This window comes from Limulus polyphemus, unplaced genomic scaffold, assembly GCF_000517525.1.
Source record: "Limulus polyphemus unplaced genomic scaffold, Limulus_polyphemus-2.1.2 Scaffold303, whole genome shotgun sequence".
Lineage (NCBI taxonomy): Eukaryota > Metazoa > Arthropoda > Merostomata > Xiphosura > Limulidae > Limulus > Limulus polyphemus.
The window spans coordinates 115152-141681 of record NW_013665913.1 but is presented as its reverse complement, the minus strand read 5'-3'; the positions used below and the strand labels follow the sequence as shown (position 1 = coordinate 141681).

Here is a 26530-nt window from a genome sequence, read left to right as displayed (position 1 = left end):
TGTTTTATGTAACAAAAATTAAGTTCATTAAGCCTTTGGAAGTGTATTTTGTGTGATATTTTATTGATTTATAAACTTTATAGCTGTTTTAATTCATCATTAATTAAAACCAGTCTTGAAAATTAGTGTGTTTTATCATCCAAATTGCTCAGGTTTGAAAAGACCCAAAAGAGTTTATTTTGGTTTGGCCAAAAATGTATTTTATAAGCAACATAGAATTGAATAATTAAAAAAAAAGAAACATGGCAACATATATTTTTTTATTAAATTTGAATTGATGTAACTTGTAAAACTCTGTCTACATTATAATTATACATTTACTTTTTTCAACAGTGAAAAATATATGTTGAAATGGAACTTTAAATCAAGATTTCTTTTAGCCCAATTTTGAACAACAATACTTTAAGATAGTATTATTCCAAAGTTTTGTGGAAGTAAGTCACAAGAACAGCATGTAATACGACCTTTGTGATGTAAGGCTCCAAGTAAAACCTGGACATTCCTCACTTGAATAACATATATCAAAGAAATGGAAGCCAAACCTCATAATTTATAGTTAATTACTTAGGCTGCCACTCTATAATGAGGTACAACTAGACTTCTTAGAATATTGAAATTAATTGGTATGAGAAGGAAGACTTTCAGTAAAATTGAAAAAAATGGAGCTTTTAATATACAATATCCTCTCGGATATCCCAGACCCTTGAAATACTGAAAGTTTTATGTTACATTATGAAATAATTGAGCAAAGTTGAATATAGAAAGGAAATTCTCTGTTTTCATTTTGAATGTAATAGTGTTTACGTAATACTAATGTTAACTGGGTAGTTTTGTCTGTAGAGTAGCTTTTGGCAGGGTAAATAACTATTGTTCCTACAGTCTAATTGTATGTTCAGCACAACATCATACTAAAAATATGAATAAAACAAGCTTAACGATTAGATATTATTAATCTTATGTTGTATTTATTATTGTAATACATAACTGTTTTCACTGTCATTTAAGTAGCTAAATACATAACTTAAAATTCAGCAAATTGATAAATTTATTAAAAGAAATAAAGCTTCTGCAAAAACAATTGTGTGTTCACTTTGTCAGGAACTAGAACATATAAACTAGACTTAGAATCCTTTCTAATGGTAAATCCACAAAATAAGCTTAAAGCACTTGTTCACTGGTGAGGTATTAAATCATTAAAGAAAGGAAGTTAACTTTAAAATACTAAACTTAATTTATCAGAATTTGAACCCAACATTATTCCACTTTAATATGCACTTGATTTTCTTTAAGTTCAGAGTTTTAAGTTTACTTGTGTACTCACATTTGTGTATACATCTCTATAATTGCATGGTATCAAGTTGAGGGGATACTTTTCAAAGTTCTTATTTCTTGGGCAGCATGTATTGCGACCTGTCCATTTATTTTCATGTCTTCTTTATTGCGATTTTTTGTGAAAAATAAAAATATATTGTAAGACTACTTTTTTGGCTTTTTAAGGACAGGTTAAACTGTAAGCTGGCTTTTAACTTGTGTCTCATTAGCCAGGTATTGTTTGAAGTTTCTATTTTGTACAAGGCATATTGTAATGAAATGGAGAAATAAAGTGATTATAATGTTCTACACTGAAACAATGTATCTTATGTATAAATTTTCCAAATAGTGTAAGAGGGTCTACATCATATTTATCACAGTTCATGCACGTTTTATCACATTTGAATGAAACATGTTGATTATAAATTATTTTAGCAAACCTGAAATAGTACATGCTGCCAGCTTTACCTTTTATCGTATTACCAAGCAAGAGTAGAAATGGCAAATCCTTTGTAATGACACCATGTTACAGAATAAGTCAAATTCTCCTTCAAGCATTTAATTTGTATTGTTAGCTGTGTTTTCAAAATGTGAAATTCCTTAACATTTTTATATATTTGTAAATATGCACACACTTATGCAGATTTAAATGAAACCTTTTTTTGTTTATATTAATCCAGCAACAGCTGAAGGAAAACATCCTTACAAGTTCAAGTATTATAAAACCTAAAAACAAAGGAATAAATACATATACCTAAATTAAATATTCCTTTAGATCTCTATAATTTATTCATATTAAAAATCAAGTCTTCACTGTTTTGACATCACGGTAAAAACTTTATCCTCCTACTTATACTTCACTGCATTATTTTGATTGACTAGTCCTGTATTTAATGGTTGGGCCAAAAGGGGTAGGAATTATCTGAAGTGAAAAGTTCTTGTAATCATAAATTTAAAAAAATGTAATTCACATTTTAACATATTCCATCTAGAGAAACTAATAATTTGAGATTAATAAAATAAGATTTAATTTTCAAAATTATCTAAATTTTGAATGAAAGTAGTTTAGTGGCAAAATGTTTAATAAATAGGAGCCCACAGGTTTTGTTGAATATAGGGTGACTTTGAAGCAGTATTACAATTATTTAGGATAAAATAAGTGAAGCATGAAATAATAAATAATGTTTTATTTTTGGAATTTGTTTATTGTATTCGAGTAATTTCATCATTAAAGTTAATAGCACTTCAATTGGGTCTTGATTTTAAATCAACAGTCATAAATTAATTTATTTTATCAACTGAAGAGCAGCTTGTAATAATGCTATGAACATTTTGTGGGAAAGAGAAAGGACAAGTTTTATTACATGTTTCTACCATGAATTATAGTTTATGTAGCATATTCTAAACATTTCTGTGTATTTATTTCAGAATAATTATCTGTGTGACTATCATATTACCTTTCTTTGCTAATCTGAGTGTAATTAAACTCTGTACATCATTTTGAAGAGAAAAAAAAAGGTACAATAATATTATTCTTTCATGATTACAAATACTTTATTCACAAGAAACACCACAGGGATCAAAAGAATTTGCTATGTACAGATCACCAAATGATAATAAGTCAAACACTAGGTGTTTTGTTTAACAAATTTTATGTTCTATGTACAAGTCAAAGTATTTCCTCTGTGGTTAGAACACCACTAGACACATGAACAAGTCCAAATTTCTCATTATTAGAGCTGACAGTTTTCATAAAGACAGAAAGGAACCCACCAGACCTAAGACTAGCACCTTTTGATTACTGTTTACAGCTTCTACATACTGGAAGACTACCATGTAGTAATTCTATCAACAAACAAGTTAACCTTAAATTTGGTGCCTCAATTAACAAATATTTTGAAAACATTTATTAGATAGTAGTCATAACCTAAACAAAATTGTATCATAACTAATAATACTTTTGTCATTGTCAGTAGATTTCAGCCGTTAAAAATCAAGTGTTCATGATTCTGTTTTCTGACTGAATCTAAAATTTTTTTTTATGGTAATTAATAGTTTAGAACAAAGAAATTAAATTAGCATTACTGATTACATACCTCAACCATTTACTAACAATTCATTTTGTAGCTACATTATTTATGTTAAAAGTTGTTAATACTTGGGTTTTCACTATAATCACTTTGTCTTTCTGTAACAACTTTTACTGTATATTCAACTAATGCATCCATCAATGTTATACTGCCAAAACATCAGTCTTTCATAATTAAACTTAACAATATTACAACTAACATGTTTCATTTCACATAAATTTAACAACTGTTTCAGTGTTTAAAGTATTGCAACTCTCAATAAGACACAATATGGGGTTTATATCACTTTAAACTAATATTGTATGTATTACTACTGCTCCTTCCCACATTTGAAGGATGGCATTCTGTTATTGCAATTTCTGTTAACAAAAACAATGCTATCAACTTAAAAATAAGATGATAGTCTTTTCATCCATATTATATATTTGCTTAATAATATATTAATATTCAGTATATATTTCCTTTTTATGAAATTTCTATTTTCTCAAGTGTAATTAAAACTTATAATGTTCAAATAAAGGCTATCCTATTATTGTTTATTCATCCAGATGTGTAATATTATTATTTTATAATGTATGCAATGTGTAATCTTCCTGAAATTTGTATTATTTTGACTGTTTTCAATTATTCTTAAAAGCATAATATCACACACTTATTTCTAAGACTAAAGAAAGATCCAAGAAGAGAATGTACTTGAATGTTTAAAAGCACACACACACAACACTTTTGTACTTTTTTTCATACACCTTTTAATTTTTGAATACTAGCTGGTGTCATGCACCTTTTTTTTCCCCCTCTTCTTGGACCTTTTACAACAATCACCTGTCCCTATTTGTATGAAACCAAAATTCTATTAACAAATTCCATGTGATCTATTTGATAACCTTATCATGTTTTTGTTTTTTTCAGTCACAGTAGTTAATATGTTTTTCTAGTTGCCTTTGAAACACATTTTAAAATAATGAAAGTGATTTTTTTTATAGCTTCAATTTGTTATAACTGCTACTAGGTGGGTTAAATTGTTGATGTCTGTGCTGTGGCATAGTAGATCATTTGGAAATAATAAGAATGTCTCAAAACTTGATCTTCAGTTAATAAATTCCTTAACAAAATTATGCACCAACAGCAAGTGGTAATCCATAACCACTCTCTGAAGGTTAATATCATTAAATTTTGGTAACATTATAAAATCACTTTTTATACTGCATTTTTGTTGGTAATACAACTTGGTGATAAAATCATATTGCATTACAGAACCCTAGATAATTTCTATACTTCTTATTTTTAATTTTCAAAACTGTCTAAAGATCCTTACTTTGACTCTTAGTTCACAAGCACTTCTTTCAAAACCATAAAGTACACAAGAAATGAGAACAAATTCTGAAACTGCTTATCTTTACTTGTTAGTTTCAGATTGCTTAAAGCAATATATATATATATATATATGTGTGTGTGTGTGTGTGTACAGTAATAACATTGAAAAATGTCATAACATCGATACAATTGTGTCAACACATGATTGGGAGAGAAATATTAAACAGTTTTAATTATATATGTATATCCACAATGAATGTTAACTCAATAGCAAGGAAAAAGAAAGAAGTAGAAATGTCTTGAGCAACTTTCCATCTTTAAAATATAATACAATTTTATGGAAAGAAAGCAAATATATAAACCATACAATGATATTACTCATTTTTCATTTGTACCCAAAAATGCTTAGGATAAACTAGACAACTTCTAACTTTTCAATGGGCTAATGACAAGATTAAAGCATAACAATGAAAGACTTTCTATAAACGTTCTTGTCTGAAGGAGTAGTCATTAATAAAGATCCAGGAGAACTTTAAAACAGTCTTAAATAAATCAAAAAATATATCACACTGCAATAAACAGTAAGATTAAGTTTCAAATACTGATTCAATATAAAATTACTATTACAAGACTACACCAAGCTAAGAATGTATAACATTATGATATTTAAATGTGGTATAATTATTTAATATGACATGTAAAAAGGCATTATACAGCTTACTTATCCAAGAACACATTTGTTTCACACTGAAACAAGTCCCACACTTATGAGCTAAAGTTTTTGCGACATGATCGGCATAACAATACCAGTTGTTAATAACATAATAACCACACTTTCTAGTGATGGAAGGAAATATGTAACATTATATTTTAAAATATAATGGACAAGGATTAGCAGTGTACCACCCCAAAAGTTACAAGTGAAGCCTCGTATATTAAAAAAAAAAAGCTTTATAAAATGAAAAAAATCTGTCTGTAAGTTAATAATAATAAAACAAAGGTCAACACTGAAAAAACACTGGCTAGCCAGGTATTTTTTAATCATTTATAAATAGAGCAATACTTGCCAAGCATGTATATACATTATGTTTGACACAACTAATCAGCTTATAAATGTATTCCTGAGCAGATAAAGTTTTTCAGTGCTTTTAGTACTTTACTATCAATTATGCCTGTTTAAAAACTAAAGTAAATTTTAATGGTTCATATTTTTGTGGAAAAAACTGACTAAGCAATTCCTCATTTTTCACAAAAGTAACTGAACTACCTTACAGACATACAACCTTGTAGTGTGATCACATTTTTTTATCCATAAAAACAGAAAAATAAAAGGCAAAAAACCTTTATTATGATTAATATTGCTACAATATATCTTGAATATATATATAATTATTCAAGGCCAGAAAAAAACGTTCACTGACCATTTCTTTTCACTCGATAATAGTTTCAAGATCACCCAACAGAAACCAAAGATTTTTCATAATTATTATATACAACACAGTGGAATTTGAGTAAAACATGCACACATACACACACTGTAAAACTCATTAATCAGTGTGTAAAATTTAAATTGCAGCTAGAACACAGGTAGTGCAGAAAAACATTATTTTTACAGTTGGCACACATCCTGGGAACTGACTGTCTTAAATACTAGTAATTTAGAGCCACCTCATCAGAATTTTGACATTTCATATTCACCAATGCTGAACATCTCAACACTTAACAAACCAGTATATATTGAAAAATTTCTACTGGTTCAATTTGGAGTTATGTAATGCTTACTGGTCTCAATATTACAGTGTTTATTTTCTGGGTTTCTTGCCACTACCAAAGTGAAACCATCCTGAGCCTTTTTTCTTTGGTGGGGAGTGTCTATTTCCCAAGTTCACCACCAAGCTAGGATGAAGATTGGACGGGAGACTTCCTGACCTGGTCTTTGGACTCCCTGGATGGTCAAGCAAAAGTTCAACCACTGCAGTATCTGGGTGAGGTCGACAGCTCTTTGGTATCTTTGCTATAACACAAAAGCAATTATGAAGAAATTAAGTTACAGAGCATTAGATTACATACAAGTTAAATACTCCTAAATAACCTGAATGCCAAAACTGTTAAAAGTAATTTTTTTTCTAATAGAAACCACAAATCTAGTTTTTTTAATTTAATCAATGATAAACATTAAACACAAAAAAACAATAGACTATCTCCTAACCATTCTCCATTTCACAAATTTTAATAAATTGAATTTTTACCACACAAAGGGAATGAAAACTATTTTCACATAATCATAAAATAGTTAAAGAAATTATAACGTATCATGGATTTTAATCATAATTTGCAAACATAACGAACTAGTTCAAAGTAATTACCGGTATATTAATTTCTGCATCATGTTTTAAATTATTTATAAATGGTTCATTAATATAATGAAACCATCACAATATGACAGTCGTATGTTATTTTACATCTTACATGTTGTACACGTAACAACCTTTAAAGCTACTGTAGATATATGGATACTTAGATGTCATTCTAAATAATAATAAAAAATATTCTATAAAACTATCTTTATAAGGATATTATACAAATATGACCATAAATACTATCTTTATAAGGATATTATACAAATATGACCATAAATACTATGTTGTATTTGCTATTTTATTATGGGTTTTTAACCTCAATGGTTTATTTAATAAAAGTTTACACTCTGCATTAATTCTTTAAAACATAAATCTGAACATTTCTCATCACCTTACAATGATATTTGCTAATAATTTTTATACAAGTAGTTCTTTGTACTTCCACATTACTTAATCATGGCATTTCTTTACATACACTGATATGAACACATAGATTGTTTAGTCAGTCTTCGCCTACTTTTACAAATGTTCTACTTTAATTTAAGCTATAATATTTGTACAGTTAACAGTGATTATTCATACAGTAAGTGACATTGTAACCTATACAAGTTTGTCAGCTAATATAGTAATAATAACATAAGCCTGGTAATTTTAATTCAGCTGAAGTTCTTGGAAGTAAAGAAGTATTGATGGGGAGAGGGAGATAGTATATACCCATGCACATATAGTCGGGGGCGGGGGGGGAAAACCCCTTATTTTTTGTAATGTAAACAAATTATGCTTATATAGTTATAATACAGCTGCTTATACTATTTAACATTTTCTACATTGTCTACATTCTTCTGATGAAGCATTAGCATTTGTTTGGCTTGAAACAGTTGCATACCCCCAGAACCCTATAGCATTAGCATGCTGATTGTGCTTCACACAATATGTTTTGGCTTTTGATCTCACAAACTAGAACCCCCCTTTCAAATATTCTGTGTACAGGCTTGATATGATATTCTTTGTTTTATGTTCACATTTTAAGCTGCAGTTTTATTCAAGTTCAACTTGATGTTAGGGTAAAAAATGAGATACAGAAGTGTGTGATATACGTATGATGATTTACATTGTTTAACAACATTTAATAAGACAATATTTTAAAATGAAATCATAGATTATGAAATAAAACTAACACACATGCAAAAAAGTCTCATAATACTACGTCCAGAGTGGCACCATTGGTGTATTTGGGGGGGGGGGGGGCTGAAGGAACTGACAAACTTAAGAATTGTTGACAAGGGGAATAAATGTAGGGGGCCCAGTAGGGGGGGGGGATCTTTTATAGTTAAGCATCTAATCTGCATATAAGAAATCATTTCATAGAGGGTTGAAAGCCTATATTTATCATGCTAATACTAGTAAAACCTTCGTTTTTCTTGTCATTACAGATTCTGTAACTTGTACCTCAGAATGGTACAGGTCTGGCATGGTTGGTTGATAGCAGAGTTTCCAAAAATCCCAGATCTTATATCACAACAGTGTTCTTACTGTACTGCAACTGGAAGTCAAGTGAAATGCTACTACTTTTCTATTTTTTATCTTGTACAACAGTTTCCTTTTGTTTATAAGATGCACAGTGTCGATTTAGATACGAAATTTACTTTGTAACCATGTGTGGACAAAAATCCTCTTCAACTTTTCACTTGTACCACAAATACACATCAAAAACTACCACAAATAGACAAGATGACTATCCTAGTTCATTGTACAAATTTCCCACTGTAACATACACCCAGAACAGCTAAATTTTAAGTTTTTTTTCTTTTGTTCAATTTTTAAATCTATTAATTTTTAATTTTATATCAGATAAGAATTGTTGTAATTTGATTTCAATTCTGTTGCTGAATGTAGAAGAATGTATGTATATCACAGATACACATGCTCTCAACAAAATCAGTCAGTTATGTTTAAAATCTTCATCTAACTGAGCTTGCATAAGAAATGTGGCACATATATGGGTCTTATCCAGAAACTGTTCCTTTCAATTGAATAGCAACAAAGAATCATGAGTACATATGTACATGCGTACAGTTTATTGGGATGGTATCTAATGACTGAATTTGCACTGTGTTTTAAAAAGTATAATAAACAACCCATATTCAACTTTGCTTTGCTTACCTCGTGGCCTCTTGGGCTTCTGCTTGTTAAGTAAGGCTAACTTGGCAGCCTTTTTGGCTTGTTCCGTGATAATGAAACCTAAGAAAACACAGTAAGTAAATAATTATGAATTTAGTATCATTGTACAATTATGACAAGCAAACAAATAAGAAAACTAATACAAACAATCTTAGTGTGGAAGAAATAACTAATGTGCTCCGAATACCCAAGTTTCAGTCAGTATGAATGACTTAAGTCAAAACCTAATATCATTATCATTTAGCTGCCATAAATATTTAATTCTGGTTACAATAAACTTGCCATGAGAACACCAAAAGCCTACTGGTTCATTGACAATACCTTCAATATTTGTAAGCATCTCAAAGTTAAAAAATAAAATAAGCTTCAAATGTGATAAAGTTTAGGCACTTGAAAAAAATCCAACTCATTATATTTTGAAACTAATTTACTGAAAAAACCTACTTCAACTTGCCTAATTTTTTTTCACAGTTTCCACATAAGAATTAATTGAATATGATGTGATCTGCAACTTAGTTATGGTTTAAATTATTGAACCCAAACCTACATACCTTGTTCTTTGTCTTCTTCAACAAGCTTTCTTTCTTCCTTAAATGCCTGCATCCAACGATCTTTCTCAGCTGCTGTTTTGGTGTAAAACATGAACCATTTCTCTCTACTTCCACAATAGATCTTCCATGCATGTTTCACAGTCACTCCAAACTGAGAATCTGGTACAATTCAAACATATATTTTTATAATAATTCATGCAAGCTATTATCTGTACATTGTAGTTTATCTTCTTCTTTGTTTAATAAGTTCAATGCATTTTGATTTTATATCCATCTATTATTTAAAATAATTTCTGCAAGTTATTATCTACACACTGTAGCTGATCTTTTCTTTCTTTGATAAGCTGAACTTGCTATTTATTTCCCATGACTGAAACAAATAATGGAACACAATTTCATTATCTTTAATCTTCAAATTCCACACTATTAAAATCCATTGAAATATTTTTATGTTTACCATTATTGAATTTCAAAAGTGGGTGAAATTTAAAATCTACAGAAATCTGTTAACTATTATCCCTTTTATAATTAAACTTTGAACTGTGTTTATAAACATTTGTGATATTTTTTACCATGCTAAATTACAAAACTTGCCATAGAGATGAATATATAACACAAGTTTAACTTATAGCATGAAGGCCACAGAAGTGATAATAGGAAAATACCAAAGAAATGTTTACCTTTTCCATCTTCTACATCAAGAACCTGGGAAAAATCTAAAGGTATTCTTCCTTTATACACAAAGTTGTTCCTTTTTAATAGATCCTGTAGAAAGTAAAATGTGTTAACTTTTTGGTTACTTTCTTTATTTTAAGATTTGAAACTGTTACGTGTATTACACTTTAAATACTGTTATCTTGCCTCCGACTTACACAAAAGTGACCTTGAGTTCAAAATGAGAATATAAACTCATAACAAGAAATTACAAAACTTGGGGCAACTTTAAGAAATTCAAAATTTTGGCCTAAAAGTGCAGAATAAACATCAGTGTCTTCATACATACATCAAGAGTGTGCTTGTCAAAAATTTTACTTGTTTACAAAATGAATTCAAATCATAACAGTTAAGAAAAGTGAGCTTATTTTGTTACTTTTTATATCCAGAGATGTATGGACAGAAACAAAAAACAGTTAGTTATAGCTTTCATTGATTCTACATCTTCTCAAACAAGAAAATACCCAAATTCTCATAATCATAAAGCTCTTATAAAGAACAGCATCTTAAAGTCTTACATTTGGAGTTCTGTCATTATCATGTAACTAAGCAACTAATAGTGAGTAAATAAAAAACATATAATACTAGATCTGTTTAAAAAAAAATATTACCTTTAAATCCTCAAAAATACAAAAAATAAACTGCAAGTAATTTCACCTATAGACTTATTTCAAGGAAATATATTACAGTTAAGACCTAGTTGGACTGTTTAACTCCATACAAACATAAAACACATACATCATAATAAAACTGATAATAATTTTTAACAAATCTTATTTCAGTTATTGATAAGAAATTCTGAGTCTGAGAAGAAATAAAGAATGTATATGTCTAATACATTCAGTGTCAACAAATCCTTTTTCCCAATACCAGTACTGGTTGAGACACTGTTTATATTAGCAAACCGAGTGACAACAACTATAATATCACACAAATCAATAATCTATATATCATGCTTTTCTTGCATAAGGCATTTTCTACCATAATAAAACACAAAAGTAAAAACTGTTTTTCTAGTTCTCATGCTTCTCCTGCATAGTGTTATTTACCACAATAAAACACACATGCCTTACAATATAAAAAAAACTGTTTTATTTACTAACTGGAACCTACTAAAAGATACAAGTATACAGTTTGCCTTATTTACTCAATAGAATCCTGTTTAGGAAAATTATTAAAATATTAATGTAAATGCTAGAATATTTGAAAAGTAAAAATCAACATCAATATAAAAATATCAGGGAATATCTGTTTCAGTAAAATTGAAATATGTAGAAACTGGATAGTGTCCTACAGTGGAGAATGATAAATAATAATTGTTTACTTTAGATGTGAATAGCAATTTGAGAAAAAAGTTCCTTATTAATAGTATTTTCTCAACTATCTATAAATAAGTTTCTTGTGAAAACCAGTTAATGAAAGATATAGATATGCTTACTTGAAAATTAAAGTTTAATATTAGTAATCAGCTATAAGTTAATAACTTCTGAATACCTTTTTACAATAAATTAAAAGATGGTCGAACAAGAACAAACTATGTTCACGAGACCAGGCCGGAGAAACACGAGTGACGTCCCCATTGTGAATCAGAACAGAAGCAGTTGTGAGAAGATCAGGGCCCTAAAAAATTTAAATTGCTAAAGTTATAAAATATTTCAAAGACAAACATCTGAAAAGATTTTTGAAAGCTCAAAACAATATAAAGACCTGTTTATAAATGAAGACATAAAGCTATCCACCACACTTTAACGTAATGTCATTCAAATTGCTTTCAGCAAGCCACATTCTATATAAAATGCTATAGTAATGTGTAGAAATAAACAAAAAAACAGCCAAATGTCTTTACATCACCATATTTTACAATAATATAATTTGGGAAGACAGACATCTGTCTGTCAGGGTTGCACTTAGTTGAGCCAATTTATTCTCTCAGTCAGCTCTACTTAGCACTATCCAGGATTCAATCATTTGAGCAGTTAAAAATTTGTTCCTGGATGTGCAAGTATTGAAAATGTTTGCAAGAAAGTTTTGTAAACAACTTTTGTAATACAAATTCAGTAGTCCTTAGTTTAGACCATGCTTGAAATACCACAACTCTACTAGCAGAATAATATCACTCAGGAAAATGGATGTCTGTCCATCTAATGTGTATGAATACAAAGGAGAGAAAAGAAATAAGCAAAAACAATTAAAAGCATAGATGTAAGGCATACTAAGAGTAATTCTTAGGGACACTCATTAATTTCTGTGTGTATGTGTTGTTAGAATTTTTTTAAATTGTAATTTTCATGAAATGTAGCATAAAAATGATTTGTAAAAACCAGTTTTCTAAATATTCTTTGCCATTTTATGCTAATAACTTAGAGGCAGAGATAAAACGCACATGCAATAAGCATGTTTGAATATGTTTTGTTTGAGTTTTGAATAAGTTTATTGTGTTATTTTCTAAATGTTTGTTAACAAAATCATTGTTTTGTGAATTATGTTAACAAGTTCAAAAACATGGATGACTAATTTGAACTGTTGAAGAAGAGGTGTTAGAAAGTAGTTCTGCTGTTAACAAGTGCATAAACAAGGATGACTAATCACAAACCTTGTAGGTGAGGTGAGTACTCATAGCATCAACATTGTTGGAGATGGTTGTTAGTTTTAAATGAAGTTTTAAAAAGAGCATATCTTAGAGGACAAATATTTAATAATAAAATAATATAAATTTATAAGTAATGCTAGTAAAAGTCTAGTTGGACTCCCCACCACACACACACACACACACACAAATTCCTGGAATTAGCCCTGTAATAAACAACAATCAAGTCTTAACTTTAAAATTTAAAGAAATTATTATAACGTATAATTTTAAATACAGGAAAAATTATTTCTGACTACAACAGCCCAGTTTTAGATACCCAATCAGTCATTCCATACAAACAAAAAATTAAACAATTGTTGTTCAAATTAAATTAAGAGGTTATTTTTTTTATAAATTTCCTATTTCGTTTTGCCTAACTTCATATTCTTGAATAATAGAAGGTGTAAGAAACTAGCATACTACCTTGAAAAAATATGAATCTGGTTTTAACCATGCTAAAATACACAAAAAATGTCTACCAACATTGAGTACAGACAATTTTTTCTTCTAACTTATAGGCAGAGAAAGAATTTTAGCACACAGAAACATTTATATCTGTATACACATTGTCAAAAAAAGAAGGGATGGAGAATGTAACATCTAACATACAAGGAAATATTTTAACCACACTAACCTCCCATCCATCAACTGACTGCTGCCATTCAGCTAGTCTTTCTAAACACTCCATTCTACGTTTCCTTTCATTGACCAGCTGGGCCACTTCTCGCATGGCTTCCAAGGCATTCTTGACTGGCTGGTAATCGGGGTGGTCAACATGAGTGTACTTGAGCAGTTCTGCTAGCTGCAAAGGATACTTACATATCTTCTGGACAGGGGTCAAGAGAAAACCATCAAGTGAGATATCTATCATATCTTGAAGAAGTCTGCAAGCCTGTAAATGCCAACGACATAGGTTTCACAGACAAATTATAGCTTGTTGACCAGGAAAAAAAAGTAACTTATAGTTAATTGCTAATTATTGTGATAATGCACGTACAACAGAAAGCATTTTCTCTGTTCTATCTAACTTGTTATAGAAATATGTCATTTTCTCACACTGATGTGGATCAATGAATACCAACACCTCAAAAGCAGAAAATAATTACCCTAAGAGTATAGGTAGTGGCTTAAAGTACACATATCATGATCTTTACAAGAGTACCATTCAATGCAGTATTATATATTTGAATGCAGTGTTATAAATTATTCATGATACCCTAATCTGTTGACTTAGTGACAGTTTCTGGTTGAGGAAAGTAAATACCATGTAATATAGAGATAATGAAAAAACTGTAGATATGCTTTTCAAAGGTTCTAGAGATTATGCAAATTATACGATGCAAAAAGTATTATTATTCTTCACATGAACAACACCTTGCACATTGACTTGTCAATTCACAGAAATATCTTGTAACACATCCGATTTATAAGTTTTATTAAAAGCTTGTCATATATCATAAAGATACATATAGCATATTTAGAATTACAGTCAACATTCCTCTTCCAATACAGGGTTGGTCCAATGGAACAACCCAATGCACATTAAATTAAAGAGCTAAAGAGTACTATAAAAATGCTAAAAGCATTGCAACAGAAACCAAATTGTGTACATTAGTATGAGAACAATTTTTAACAAGAACAAAACTTATTCGTTACTTTTTAGTAAACCTTTATTTGGAGGAATAGTATACATTCCATATTTTTAAGGTACTAACAGCTTAAATTTCTGCAAACAACTATTTTAAAAAAAAAAGAAGTGACAAGCAGATCAAGTATTAATAGTTATGTAAAATACTATTTATTTATTTCTTATTTATTCCTAAAATATAACAGTTTCAATTAAGCCTACTTTCCCTATAACTTTCTCCTTATAACTTGGTAAAAGTGAAACAATTTTTTTAAACTTATTCTTGACATGAACTGTGAGCCTAAACAATATCTGAATATTAAAACAGTAGCCTAACTCAGTAATTACGTATTTTGAAAAGACTGGCTCTGAACTAACTTACTTGATTTATTACGAACTAATTCACTTCCAAATCAATCTAATTATAACAATCAATATCATGATATACATGTACAACTATAAGAATTTATTTTCAGAAATTCTCTAACATTCATAATTATAATATTTTTGGTTTTAACAAATTCCTGACATAAATGTTTGTGTCATCAAAGCAAAACATAATTACAAAGAACAAACAACAAATGCTTGTACTACAGAACAACATGGCCTTTTATATAATTTTAAACAAGAAAATTAAAAAAAAAATAATTAGATTATACAGCATTACATGGGATTACCTCAAAAAACTGACAGTATTTTGGATAACTGTACATCTCTTGTAATTCACTGACTGCTAAAGGATGGTTATTACAGTAATCAGAGTAGATTCTGAACTCTTCTTTCTGTTAGAAAGATAAATAACAACAATTATTGACTTCTATATTAAAAGAAAATTTGATTAAATAAAAGTTACTACATCAACAGGTAGAAAATTATCAATAAGAAAACTTAAGAAAAAGCCTTTAATAACTCATCAAACGACATCAACTTATCAGGCTTACTGTCACATATACATGTGTATATACTTACTGACCACTCATCATTTTACAGTAAATGCTCATTTGTTTTTCATTCTGAAAGTTAAATGTAAATAAATGTTTTATGGATGTTTTCTACAAATTAATTATATTGTAATAACAGTATATGCATGGAGAATGTTTATACATTTTTCAAATATTTCACGAAAACAGTTTTTGTGTATATTTGGTCATCTCCTGTAAGATATAATTTGGACTTCTGTATATTTTTATGTTACATTCAAATGTTCTCCTTGATAAAGCTTTATAAGTTGAACCATGCAAAAAAAATCGTTCTCGAAGAAATATTTCTACATCATCAAAAGTCTAATCCTGCAATTTATTAATTGTGATGGCAAAGACTATGAATTTTAAGGTGAAGAGCAAATTCACAAAGGTATAACTTTTCACTAACAACAGTTATAAATTTTTCTGACTAAGTTATTTTTTACACATACAGTCACTCATGTTTATTGTGTAATATGAAATGATATTATCTCTTATTTAATATGTAATTGTATTAATATTCTTCCAAATATTCAAAAAGCATGCTCTAAATATGATAATGAATATTTAAAAAATCAACATGAAATCCCAACTTGACTGGCATTTGAACTTGAGACTTCCACATGATAGTCAATCACCATAACCACTGTGACAGCCAGTCTTTGAAATCAAATGTTAACAAATCATTCAAATTTCTAATGTAAAGTGTCATGTTATTGTGTTTTTCCTAATATTGTAATATCTTTTTCTAAACACGATGAGTTAATTAATAAAATGAAAAAAAAGTTATAAAAAATTCCCACTTGGGATTTGAACTTTAGATTCCACTTAAGACAGACCATTGAGCCAATATGAACTTTAACAACAGAGTTGAGTATTACCAAACAAAGAGTAACTTTATTATAGACCAGCATAAAATACCCATGCTCTGGCTGTGGGATTCTAAGGTTCCCTCATGATTTACAGAGGCCTCAATGTACTAGTCAAGCATCTCCATTATCTTAATTACTTCTATAGTTATTCCAATGACCCAATTCTTTAACTGATTTGTCTGTTGCCATTTCCAGAACTTGATTCAATTCAACTCCTTTTAAAAGCAAGTAGTTTTAATTTAGCTTCTCAGATTTGTATCCTTTCTTCCTGTGTTTTCATTTTCCAAATTCTCCACTATTCTCTGACTCAAATTTTTCTTCCCACTGTTTGTTTCTGCTTGCCAAACTTAGTTCACTTCAGCTTTTTTTTTCTCTCAGATTTGTATTTTTCTTTCCATGTTTGGATTGAAAAAGAGTATTTGGCATAAAACCACATAGTTTTCATTCAGTAAGTGAGAATTAGAAAACAAATACAATACTTTTCTATACATCTTCAGGAAGCAGAATTATGGGGCTTAAGGGCAAAAAATTGGCCCAAATTTTTTTTGAGTCAAATCTAAAAAATAACACCCAGATACACACCATCAGAATCCTCTTAGTATACGTGCAAAGTTTCAGGTCTCTAGGTTCTTTCCTCTTAGAGCTATGGCAGTCACACACACACATAGAGGCTCCTTTACTGTGTGTGTGAGTGAGGTAATAGTTTTAGAGGTTAGACAGTTAATTACAGCATTCTTTCATTGTTTAAAAGTAATCAGATATGTATTCTGTAAGCCATTAACAAGTGTATCAAAAAATCTAAATGAAATATCCACATTTCATATATTAATTTGCTGATTCCAAACAACTAAATGCTTTTTAAGATATTCAGCTTTACAACCATTACTTCATGATACAAATGAGAATATTTACATGTTGAGAGAAACAGTCTCCAATTAGACTCTTGTAAGGAGCATCCCAGTCAATACAAGCTTCAAGTTGCTGCAGGAAACTGCTCTGAAATCTGTAGATTTCTTGAATGTTACCAAACACTGTGGTGATTCTGTCAGCTGAAAACATGTCTGGTCGACGACGGACTTGTTTCAGGTAACCCTATATAATAAATGAAATTTAAATACAAAAAATATACATTGAATTTTTCCATTTCAAACAAATTTATGATTGCTTAATCTAAAATATATCAATGACAGAATTAAAAGACACTATACAAATTTTCTTCAAGACCAACCTTTACTTTAAAAGAGGCAAAACCTAGCTTCAGTTATAATTCCCCACTGTTAAGTGACACTTATTAATCAAATTGAAACATATAAAACTTTACTTCAAGATCATAGTTCTATAATTTCGTTTTTACTTCCATTAGCTAAGCATAGGATAGCAACTATAAATTTCATACAATTCTCTAGTAATCACTAAATGCAATTTAACTTCACAAATGTTATATGACTTACTTTTACTTTCAATATATTCTTATATCTCTAAAATATAAAACAAAAGAGAAAAATTGTAAACACAAAATTTTCTCTTATTTATATTTGTATTTATGGCAAAGCTATTTAGGCTACATGCTGCCATCCCTAAATTTGAGCCACTAATCAAAGGGAAGGTAACCACCTACTATCCATTCTAAGGAATTGACTGTTACACTTATAATGCATCCATAGTGTAAAAGGCAGGGAATATTTTGTGGCATTACACATATTAGAATGTGGCTAGCCAGCTCTGAAATACAGAGCTCTATGAAAAGGCCAACCCATACTCCTCTCGAAACTGATTATGTTCCTAAATATATATATATATACGAGTATTTAGTATTTTATTGCATGTTAACTTCTGGCACTAGTTGAGGCACCTGACTATATATTTTAACTTCTTATTAATGCTAAAAGAAATGTATCAAGATGAATGGTTAAGTCAAGGAACTAATGTTACAAAACCAGAACTGAAATGTTATCACCTTATTTCTAAACAACAGATCATTAACAAAGGCGAGGTCATAAATAAAAAGGTCTAAACCTAATTTCTGATTAGATCATTGTAACAAAAAATGATCTTTTTAATAATGTAATCTCTTTTAAATAAAGTAGTTATTTGAAAAATCTTTCATAAAATACAATACCCCATAACCATACAAAAGTTCTTAACATACCACCACATCCAGAGTTTATATTATTCACATTACATCAAACTTCAAACTGAAACAACACAGCTCAATAAAATTCAGCATGCACACATACATACACTCCTTAAACAAAATTAAGACAGCATGATTATGCCCTAAACAATTGATAATGACAATATTTTTGTACAATATGCAATATTCACACCATTTAGACAAAATGATGGTCAAAAATAATAGTAAACCTTCTAATTATCCTTAGAAAACATATTTTACAAAAACATACTACACCTTCAGTTTCATACAACATACCTCTACCACATCTTCTAAGTGCTGAACAAAATCCTTTTCGGTGCTTATAATCTCTTGAATTACATTAGCTCGAACCTGCTCATTGCTAAGTAAACTAACGCTCATCTTACGTGGAGGCTGCCTTGTGAGTGTTCCATCAGCCATTTTACTAATACAGTCCTCAACTGTATCTTCCTGGTTTACACGTAACTGGTAAATACGTTTGAAATCTGGTTATATCTAAAAACATAACTAACATTCATAATTAACAATCAACATTTTTAATATGTTGTAATATATTTAATGTTTGCTACTACATGTTTTACTATGTGTCAAATTATATTTTTAAAGCCAACTGTACAGAATTTTTTTTACTATGTAGAATGTTTTACTATGTGTCAAATTATATTTTTAAAACCAACTGTGTGATCTCTCTATTTTATTTTTCCATAAATTATTCGGACTGTACTGTATCATCTACAGACTTGTGTATTTCTCCAAATATGCAGGTTGACTGTATATTTGGAAAGTAAAGAATCGAAGTGGTGTATCTTCTCATCTTTTTGAAATATCTCTTACTTCAGTTGCACTACAAACCAATTGCAAAGATAATTTTAGTTTTGTAGTAAACAAGAACTAAATAAAATCAATTCTAGACTGCCTTTGTTCTATATAATACCACATATTTCAAACTCCCAGTGGGCTGATAGCATAAACAATAAACAACTTACCCGAACAAATGCAGCAGGGAACCAACCACTTCGGTCAGCCACTGAACCCCACCACCAGTCTTTGTCCATTGAATCAGTTACCTCGATCACCTCACCAGCCTTAAAGGCTAATTCCTCTGTATCAATTGTCACATGATCCCAAAGGGCTTCAGCAAAGGTGACAGAATCCCCATACACCTGGATTTAGGGACTTATTTCAATATTTTCTTTGAAAAAAGATTTTTTTTCTAAAAATCTCTTGAGTGCTTTAATTCAAAACTTCCAGTTAATGAACAGAAAAAGGCATGCAAAGGTAGGAGCCTAACATTAAATTTTTAAAATCTTAAGAAAAATTAACATTTTCTATGATTAGAATAATTGTGTCAGCAATATCTTTTCTGTGCTATTAATTGTGATGACTATTTTAACAATCAAAGTTTAGAACTAAAGTCAAAATCAAATAATGATAACTGTTTCAAGTTAAGAACAATTAACATAGAGTAAAATATTTTTTAATATAAAATTCACAGAGTAAAATTTAATTATATTTTAAGATGCACTGTAGCATTACAGAAACAAACTTTCACATACAATACATCTAAAGGGCTTATTACTCAGACAAACACTGAATCAAAACCAGACAAATGCCCCTGAATTCTGTAAAAATTATAGTTGATATTAAAAACATTTCTAATCATAAAAAAATAAAAATCTTAGCATTTTTGATACCTTACTACACTGCAAAATTTAGTTTTGGCTAAGAAGTATGTAACATTTTCTTTAAGTGAAGTTAACTAATTTAGTGTAACAGTTAATTTTGCAAATTATGAATATTAAGTTAATCCTGTATTTAATATAACAGGCTGTCTTTTAGCATATGTGACAAATGTTAGTCCTCTATTCTACACAACAACAATGAAGTCTCTCTTCTATAAAGGTTGAGTATGTTTTATATCAAAATAATTTTGGGGCCTCATTACATTGTTACAGTCCATGTTGCCATTTTTGGTCATGCTCTATCTGACAATCATGTATCTCGATAATAGTTTCCATTACAAAAGGCTATGTTGCAAGGCTGTCATGTTTGAAGCACACCTTTTCAACCTGCATGCTTCCATCTACTGTATGAAGATGATAGTTTCACAGCACCCTGTTCAACAGTCACATTACACAGAAATCTATAGCCAAGGTATCTAGCAACATAGCTGGTATGTATTCATATGGAATAGCATAAATACCCGTTTCATTTTCCAATGCTTGAAGCATGTGACAGTTGAATGGGAAATATGATGAAAGCCTTATCTTGGTGATCCCATACCCTGTTTTCCTTGTTCCCAAATGGAAAAGCTTCTTGATTATGTAGTGTACTGTTGCTTTGGGTACTTAAACAGTTTCTGTTTATAGATTCTTACTCGTTACGGGACACCACACTTTGCTTACCACAGCTGAAGTACAACTTGTTTCATGTCTCTTTCTGAATGGTTTTGGTTCATCACGTTGATCCACATTGTTTTGTTTTCCAATGCCATTAAATTGAATACTAATTCTAAATCCCTGATCTGAAGACATCTTTATGATCTTATTGTATAACTATTTTGTATCAGAAGGGGTTGTGACATACCCTTCCTATAGACAATCCATCTTAGGTGACCTCACACTACCAATGAAACAGCAAACAATGTCAAAATGTAGTTCTGATACATTACATTTCAACTTTATATCTGATGTGGTTGTCATATGACTTGCTTGTTCACATTCAAAATTGCTTTAATATAATGTACTCAACCCTTTGTAAATAACAGTTAGTCCTCTATTCTGTATACAACAATCATATGTATACATAACAGTCATGAGTTCTACATTCCACAGGACTACAGCAAGTTCTATATTTTTCTCAGTAAAATCACTCAACAACTGTAGTGCATTTAAACATATAAGTGATAAAGCCCAGTCCCTAATTAGTTGTATTTACCTAATCATTAAAAGTGTACCTTGTCATACTTTGAATATTACTTTAAGCATGTTAAGTTCTAGATAGAATAAATCAATTAACCTTTCTGCCACATTTTGCCTTAGGACCTACAGTATTATATCTGTCTGTATATGTGTGTATTGCATCATAGAAGCTGTGGCATATACTTAACTTCTCACCTTATATCTCCACAGATGTATTTGCCAAAGCTACACAAATACTACACTGCATTATGTGTTGTGTAGATCACTTGTGACTACTGCATATCTTCAGCAGGATAACATACTTTCAAAAACGTTTTGAAATAAATCCTGTAGCTTCTCCAATAATCACTGCTTTACTTCTGCGGCTGTATATCAAATCTTAGCTATGATAAACTTGAAAAAATAAAGGAAAAATAATTTCCCTTCCTATCATTTCAGAAAAATTAAAGCAGTGAATATAAAAGAAGTCCCAAGATGCATCCCATATACATTTCAATACTGGTTACATGTGAAATGTGCACTACAAGTATGTATATAAAAATTAATAATTCATGTAATTAACAGCAGTAAGCTAAAGACCACATGCAAGCAATTTGATTGCTACTAAAAGAACATTATATTATAAAACAAATGATTCTACCATCAAATCACAAACAACCTGTTTTATTGGCTATCATACTAGGTAGCAAAAACTGCAACATCATAAAATCCCCCCCCCCAAAAAAAACGAAGTTCTGCACTGTGAATAGAAATTGTTACTGTAGTGAAAGGGCTAAACACGAACTACACAATAAGAAACTTTTCAACACACACACACACAAAATAAACTGATAAAAAGTTACCTACTTCTCTGAATGACGTGTCTCTGTTTGAAAATGCATGATGTCCCTCTCCATCTGAAGAAAATTCATCATCTGAAGATGCCACACTAGCACTATGGTCTGAAATCCCTAATTGAAAATAAGAATTTAGTAAATTAAATGATAAAATTTTCCATTTTATCTTTGGAAAAGTATTCCAAAGTCTTTCTTTTATTACTATAAGTTCATGAAGATATTGCATCTTTGGCATAATCAATCAATGTTATGTCACTTTGCTTTCTTTTTTGTTGTTTAGGACCACATAAATGTCTGGAAATAATACAACTGCTCTAAAATGTTGTAAAACAATATATTGGTACAACAAGCTAATTATTATATTACATCAAAATAAAGCTACTTTAATGGTTTACAATAATACTTTTATATTTATTTATGATGTAACATACTTGTTACTATATTTGATTAACTTTAAAAGTTATAATGTTATGCTCATAACTGCAACCCACTATTTACAAGTTTTACTTTTCTAAACACTTGTAAATACATGATTATCTAGCCTAAAACTATGAAGACTAGAATGTTTAGAAATATTAGCATCAAGATTAAACTTGCCAGTGTAATCCAACTTACTTTCATCACACTCTACAAATTAATAAACATTTTTGATGAGCAACTCTATACATCTCTAAGAGATTTTTAGCGATTCTGTAAGAATTCCCAATAAAATTGTTATAGACTGTAAACCTTCAGTTTCAGTATAATTCTTAAAGAATACACACACAAATATGGAGTGATGGTGGTTATAGCCAAATCTGGCAAACCATCAAATGTTTTTGAAAATCCATTAAATTATGAAGAAAAATGTGAATTTTTTACAAAGTGATCTTCAAAATTTACTTATTTCAAGCAATTATTAACATTTCTTTTCAAATTACTATTAACAACATAAATGTAACAAAAATATTTTTAAGCCAACAAAACACTGCCACATGGTCAGAAGCATTTACATAATTACATAATAGTTCTACTTATCTGGTTCTAGAAAGAGTTAATTCAGCAAAAAATTAGTATTCTTGTACTACAATTTTTGTTTAGTAGTACATAAGATATTAAAACAATTAGTAAACGACTTTTAGTATAACAGATGAAAAAAACAAACAGAAACATTAAAGACACAAATACCATGTAAATTATCCTCAATTTTCACACCCACTCCCAGCTTTTCCAGATCTAAAGGTTGGCTAATGGAGCGCCTGAGTTTTGATCGTGCCTTATGTCTTCTAAGCAGTGGTCTGGATCTTTCTGTGCGAACTTTAATTGGTGGAGGTGTTGACATTTGCTAAAAAAGTCACATTAGTACTTTAGAACATGTTGTTTAATTTATCAATATGTAGAAAATTAAATTTTGAATGTTGTTGTGGAAAGTCATTTATAATGACTTCACTGTTAAAAAATATTTGAGAAATTCTCCAAGTCAGTTGTTACAACAGAGAATGGGGTAGCATTTTCTGTGGAAAGCTTTGTCACATTAAAGTAATTCATCTTATCAACTGATAAACTACAAGTTAAGCATTAAAGCACACCTTTCAAGAAATTATATCAACACAATGTCCATTAAAAAACAAAAGAAACAAAATGTAGCTTCATACACAGAAAATAATTTTTTTAGAAATAACACAATCTTTAGAAAGTTAAGTTTATAGTTTCAAACTACCTAGTCATCTTAGTTAACAAAATATTACAAACTTAGTAAGCGTTAGTAGAATTGTACAAAAAAAAAGCAGAACTTACAAAAATTAAATCTAGGTTAAACAATTAAAAAAAAATATTAATCTGTACTATATCTAACATATACCAGAAAATAATGGACTCAGTTTAACACTACTGCCTATTTACAGTAGCAGACTATTAAAGTGCAACTAAACCATACTTACCCTCTCAACACTTGGTACTTTCTGTAATGACTGAAGAAGTCCTGTATTGGACAGATCTAATGATGGCCTTCTCTCTTTTGTACTTCTTGATCTTTCACCCAGCTGGATCTGACATATACATAACATATTATTTGAGTAGCGTAATGTGAATACATCATAGTACAACAGTTATTTACTGTAACATTTGGCTCTGACTAGTAACAAATGAGTTTGGAAATAAGAGTTGTAAATCTTTATTGATACGTAACTAGAAATACCCACCTTGTAATAATAATAATACATCAATGTGGCTACTTTTCTAAATCTAAAAAATAAGCCTAATCCATCCTTTATTTAAAAAAACTTCATAACTGATCATGAAATTTGAAGGTAACAACATATTAAATTTTATTTTAACAAAGCACCCCCTCACACAAACACACGAGTAAAGCCTACACATTTTCTCAAACAGTGAACTATTACTGCCTCAAATTTATGTTAAAAGTTTTATAATTTAAAAAGAAAATTTTCTGAGGACTTACAGATAAAGCTTCAGCCAAACTTCCACCAGTGTCAGAATGTGGACGCTGTGGAGGTTTAACTTTTGGAGAAGACTCTGAGGTTGAAGCTGCTCGCCGTCGAATGACAGCAGGACTATCAGCTGCTGAACTTGACTGAGAGGAAATTAAAATAACCATTACTACTTTACACCTAAAATATATAAAATAAAAAATAGGTAGCAAGCAATAACATATTTAAAATATATAACAAGTAAAAACAACAGATCTAGAAATTAAAGATAACCAATACTAAACAATGATAAAATTATTGTAACTTGTAATAATTCCTAACATTTATTAAGATTATCAGTTTTTCAAAATTGTTCGTGATGTTACAATACCATGTAGATTCAAAAATAAATTTAACACAAAAATACAAAACCCTATAACTCAAAAACTTTCAAAAGGTGGACCATTCATCATCAGAGGCAAACTGGTCTCCGATGAAGAAAGTTTTCAAAATCATATTTTACACTTTATTCTTTATTAACAGATGTTTATTCAGGCCTACATGTACAATACACCCTCGAGGATGAAGAAAATGAATTCAAATAAGAACAGCAATTTACAAGAACACATTATGGAAAGCCTCAATTCTACAGATAATTATGGAAATTATCACTGTTGAAATTAAATAAGGTCATACTGATTATACACTAACACTTGTTTTGTTAAACAGTGAAATAAATGCTTATCCACCTATAAGCACCTTTCAAGAACAACATTACAAACTACAATGTACTTGACTTTTCTTGTATAGTATAACTTTTTGTAACTAAACAAAAAATGTCCACTTAGATAATTATTTTCACAAATTACAATTTCCAAAATGCCCTCACCCAAAGAGAAATTTCTGTTTAGACGGTAAATTGTATATTAGAAATATATTTCCTTTGTTCAAATTAAATGAGGTAAAATATCAAAAGGCTATTCTGAACTGATTGATATTACATTGAAATTAAATTATATTGTTTGAACAGATATTTATTTGTAAAAACATGGTATTCCAAGAATTTTTTATTCATGTCCAAATGCATCTAAAACATTTTCTCTTGGAATCCTCCAGTTCTTGTAATTTGAAAGAATGGTAGAACAGTATAGAACTTCTTAAGAAAGCTTTAATTTTCTTCAGACTTCTTATATTTTATGTTTAATGTAATTCTTGATTTTTTTATAAGCAGTTACTTCAGTTGGCAGGTGAATAGGACTCATTGTTATAAAAATTCACCATTTAGCATAACTTTTTATCAGTAGGCTTAAACAAAAATGGAGTTTAGAATAGAATTTAACATAATGATCCTTAACGGTCTATATTTAATGAGATTTTTTTTCTTATTCAAATAAAAATAGCAGAAGATCAACAGAAGGATATACAACAACAGAAATTAATGAAAATATATGTAATATTTGTTTTCTGAATTTTTTTTTATATACAGTATTGTCAAAACATTCATACCTGATTATTTGTCTTTCAAATTGGTACAAGGGAGGCATTGCTACTTCAGTAGTATTGTAATATATATATATATATATATATATATATATATAA

The 26530-nt window shown here is 29.6% G+C and overlaps 1 protein-coding gene across 2 annotated transcripts in view; it reads right to left on the bottom strand.

Moving 5' to 3' along the window:
- Nucleotides 1-2840: 2840 nt before the first annotated feature.
- The window catches only part of LOC106457209 (serine-rich adhesin for platelets-like), a 130537-nt gene continuing 106847 nt past the window's right edge, over nt 2841-26530 (bottom strand). For both annotated transcript variants that reach the window (XM_022383042.1, XM_013916603.2), the window contains 14 exons: nt 24964-25095; nt 24443-24550; nt 23691-23847; nt 22534-22637; nt 19753-19929; nt 19043-19231; nt 17524-17703; nt 15455-15559; nt 13785-14042; nt 12016-12141; nt 10488-10572; nt 9808-9966; nt 9239-9316; nt 2841-6729 (listed from right to left, as the gene is read on the bottom strand). In XM_022383042.1, coding sequence (XP_022238750.1) covers nt 6518-6729; nt 9239-9316; nt 9808-9966; nt 10488-10572; nt 12016-12141; nt 13785-14042; nt 15455-15559; nt 17524-17703; nt 19043-19231; nt 19753-19929; nt 22534-22637; nt 23691-23847; nt 24443-24550; nt 24964-25095 — 2070 coding nt within the window. In that variant the 3' untranslated portion in view covers nt 2841-6517. The remainder of the gene's footprint in view (nt 6730-9238; nt 9317-9807; nt 9967-10487; nt 10573-12015; nt 12142-13784; nt 14043-15454; nt 15560-17523; nt 17704-19042; nt 19232-19752; nt 19930-22533; nt 22638-23690; nt 23848-24442; nt 24551-24963; nt 25096-26530) is intronic.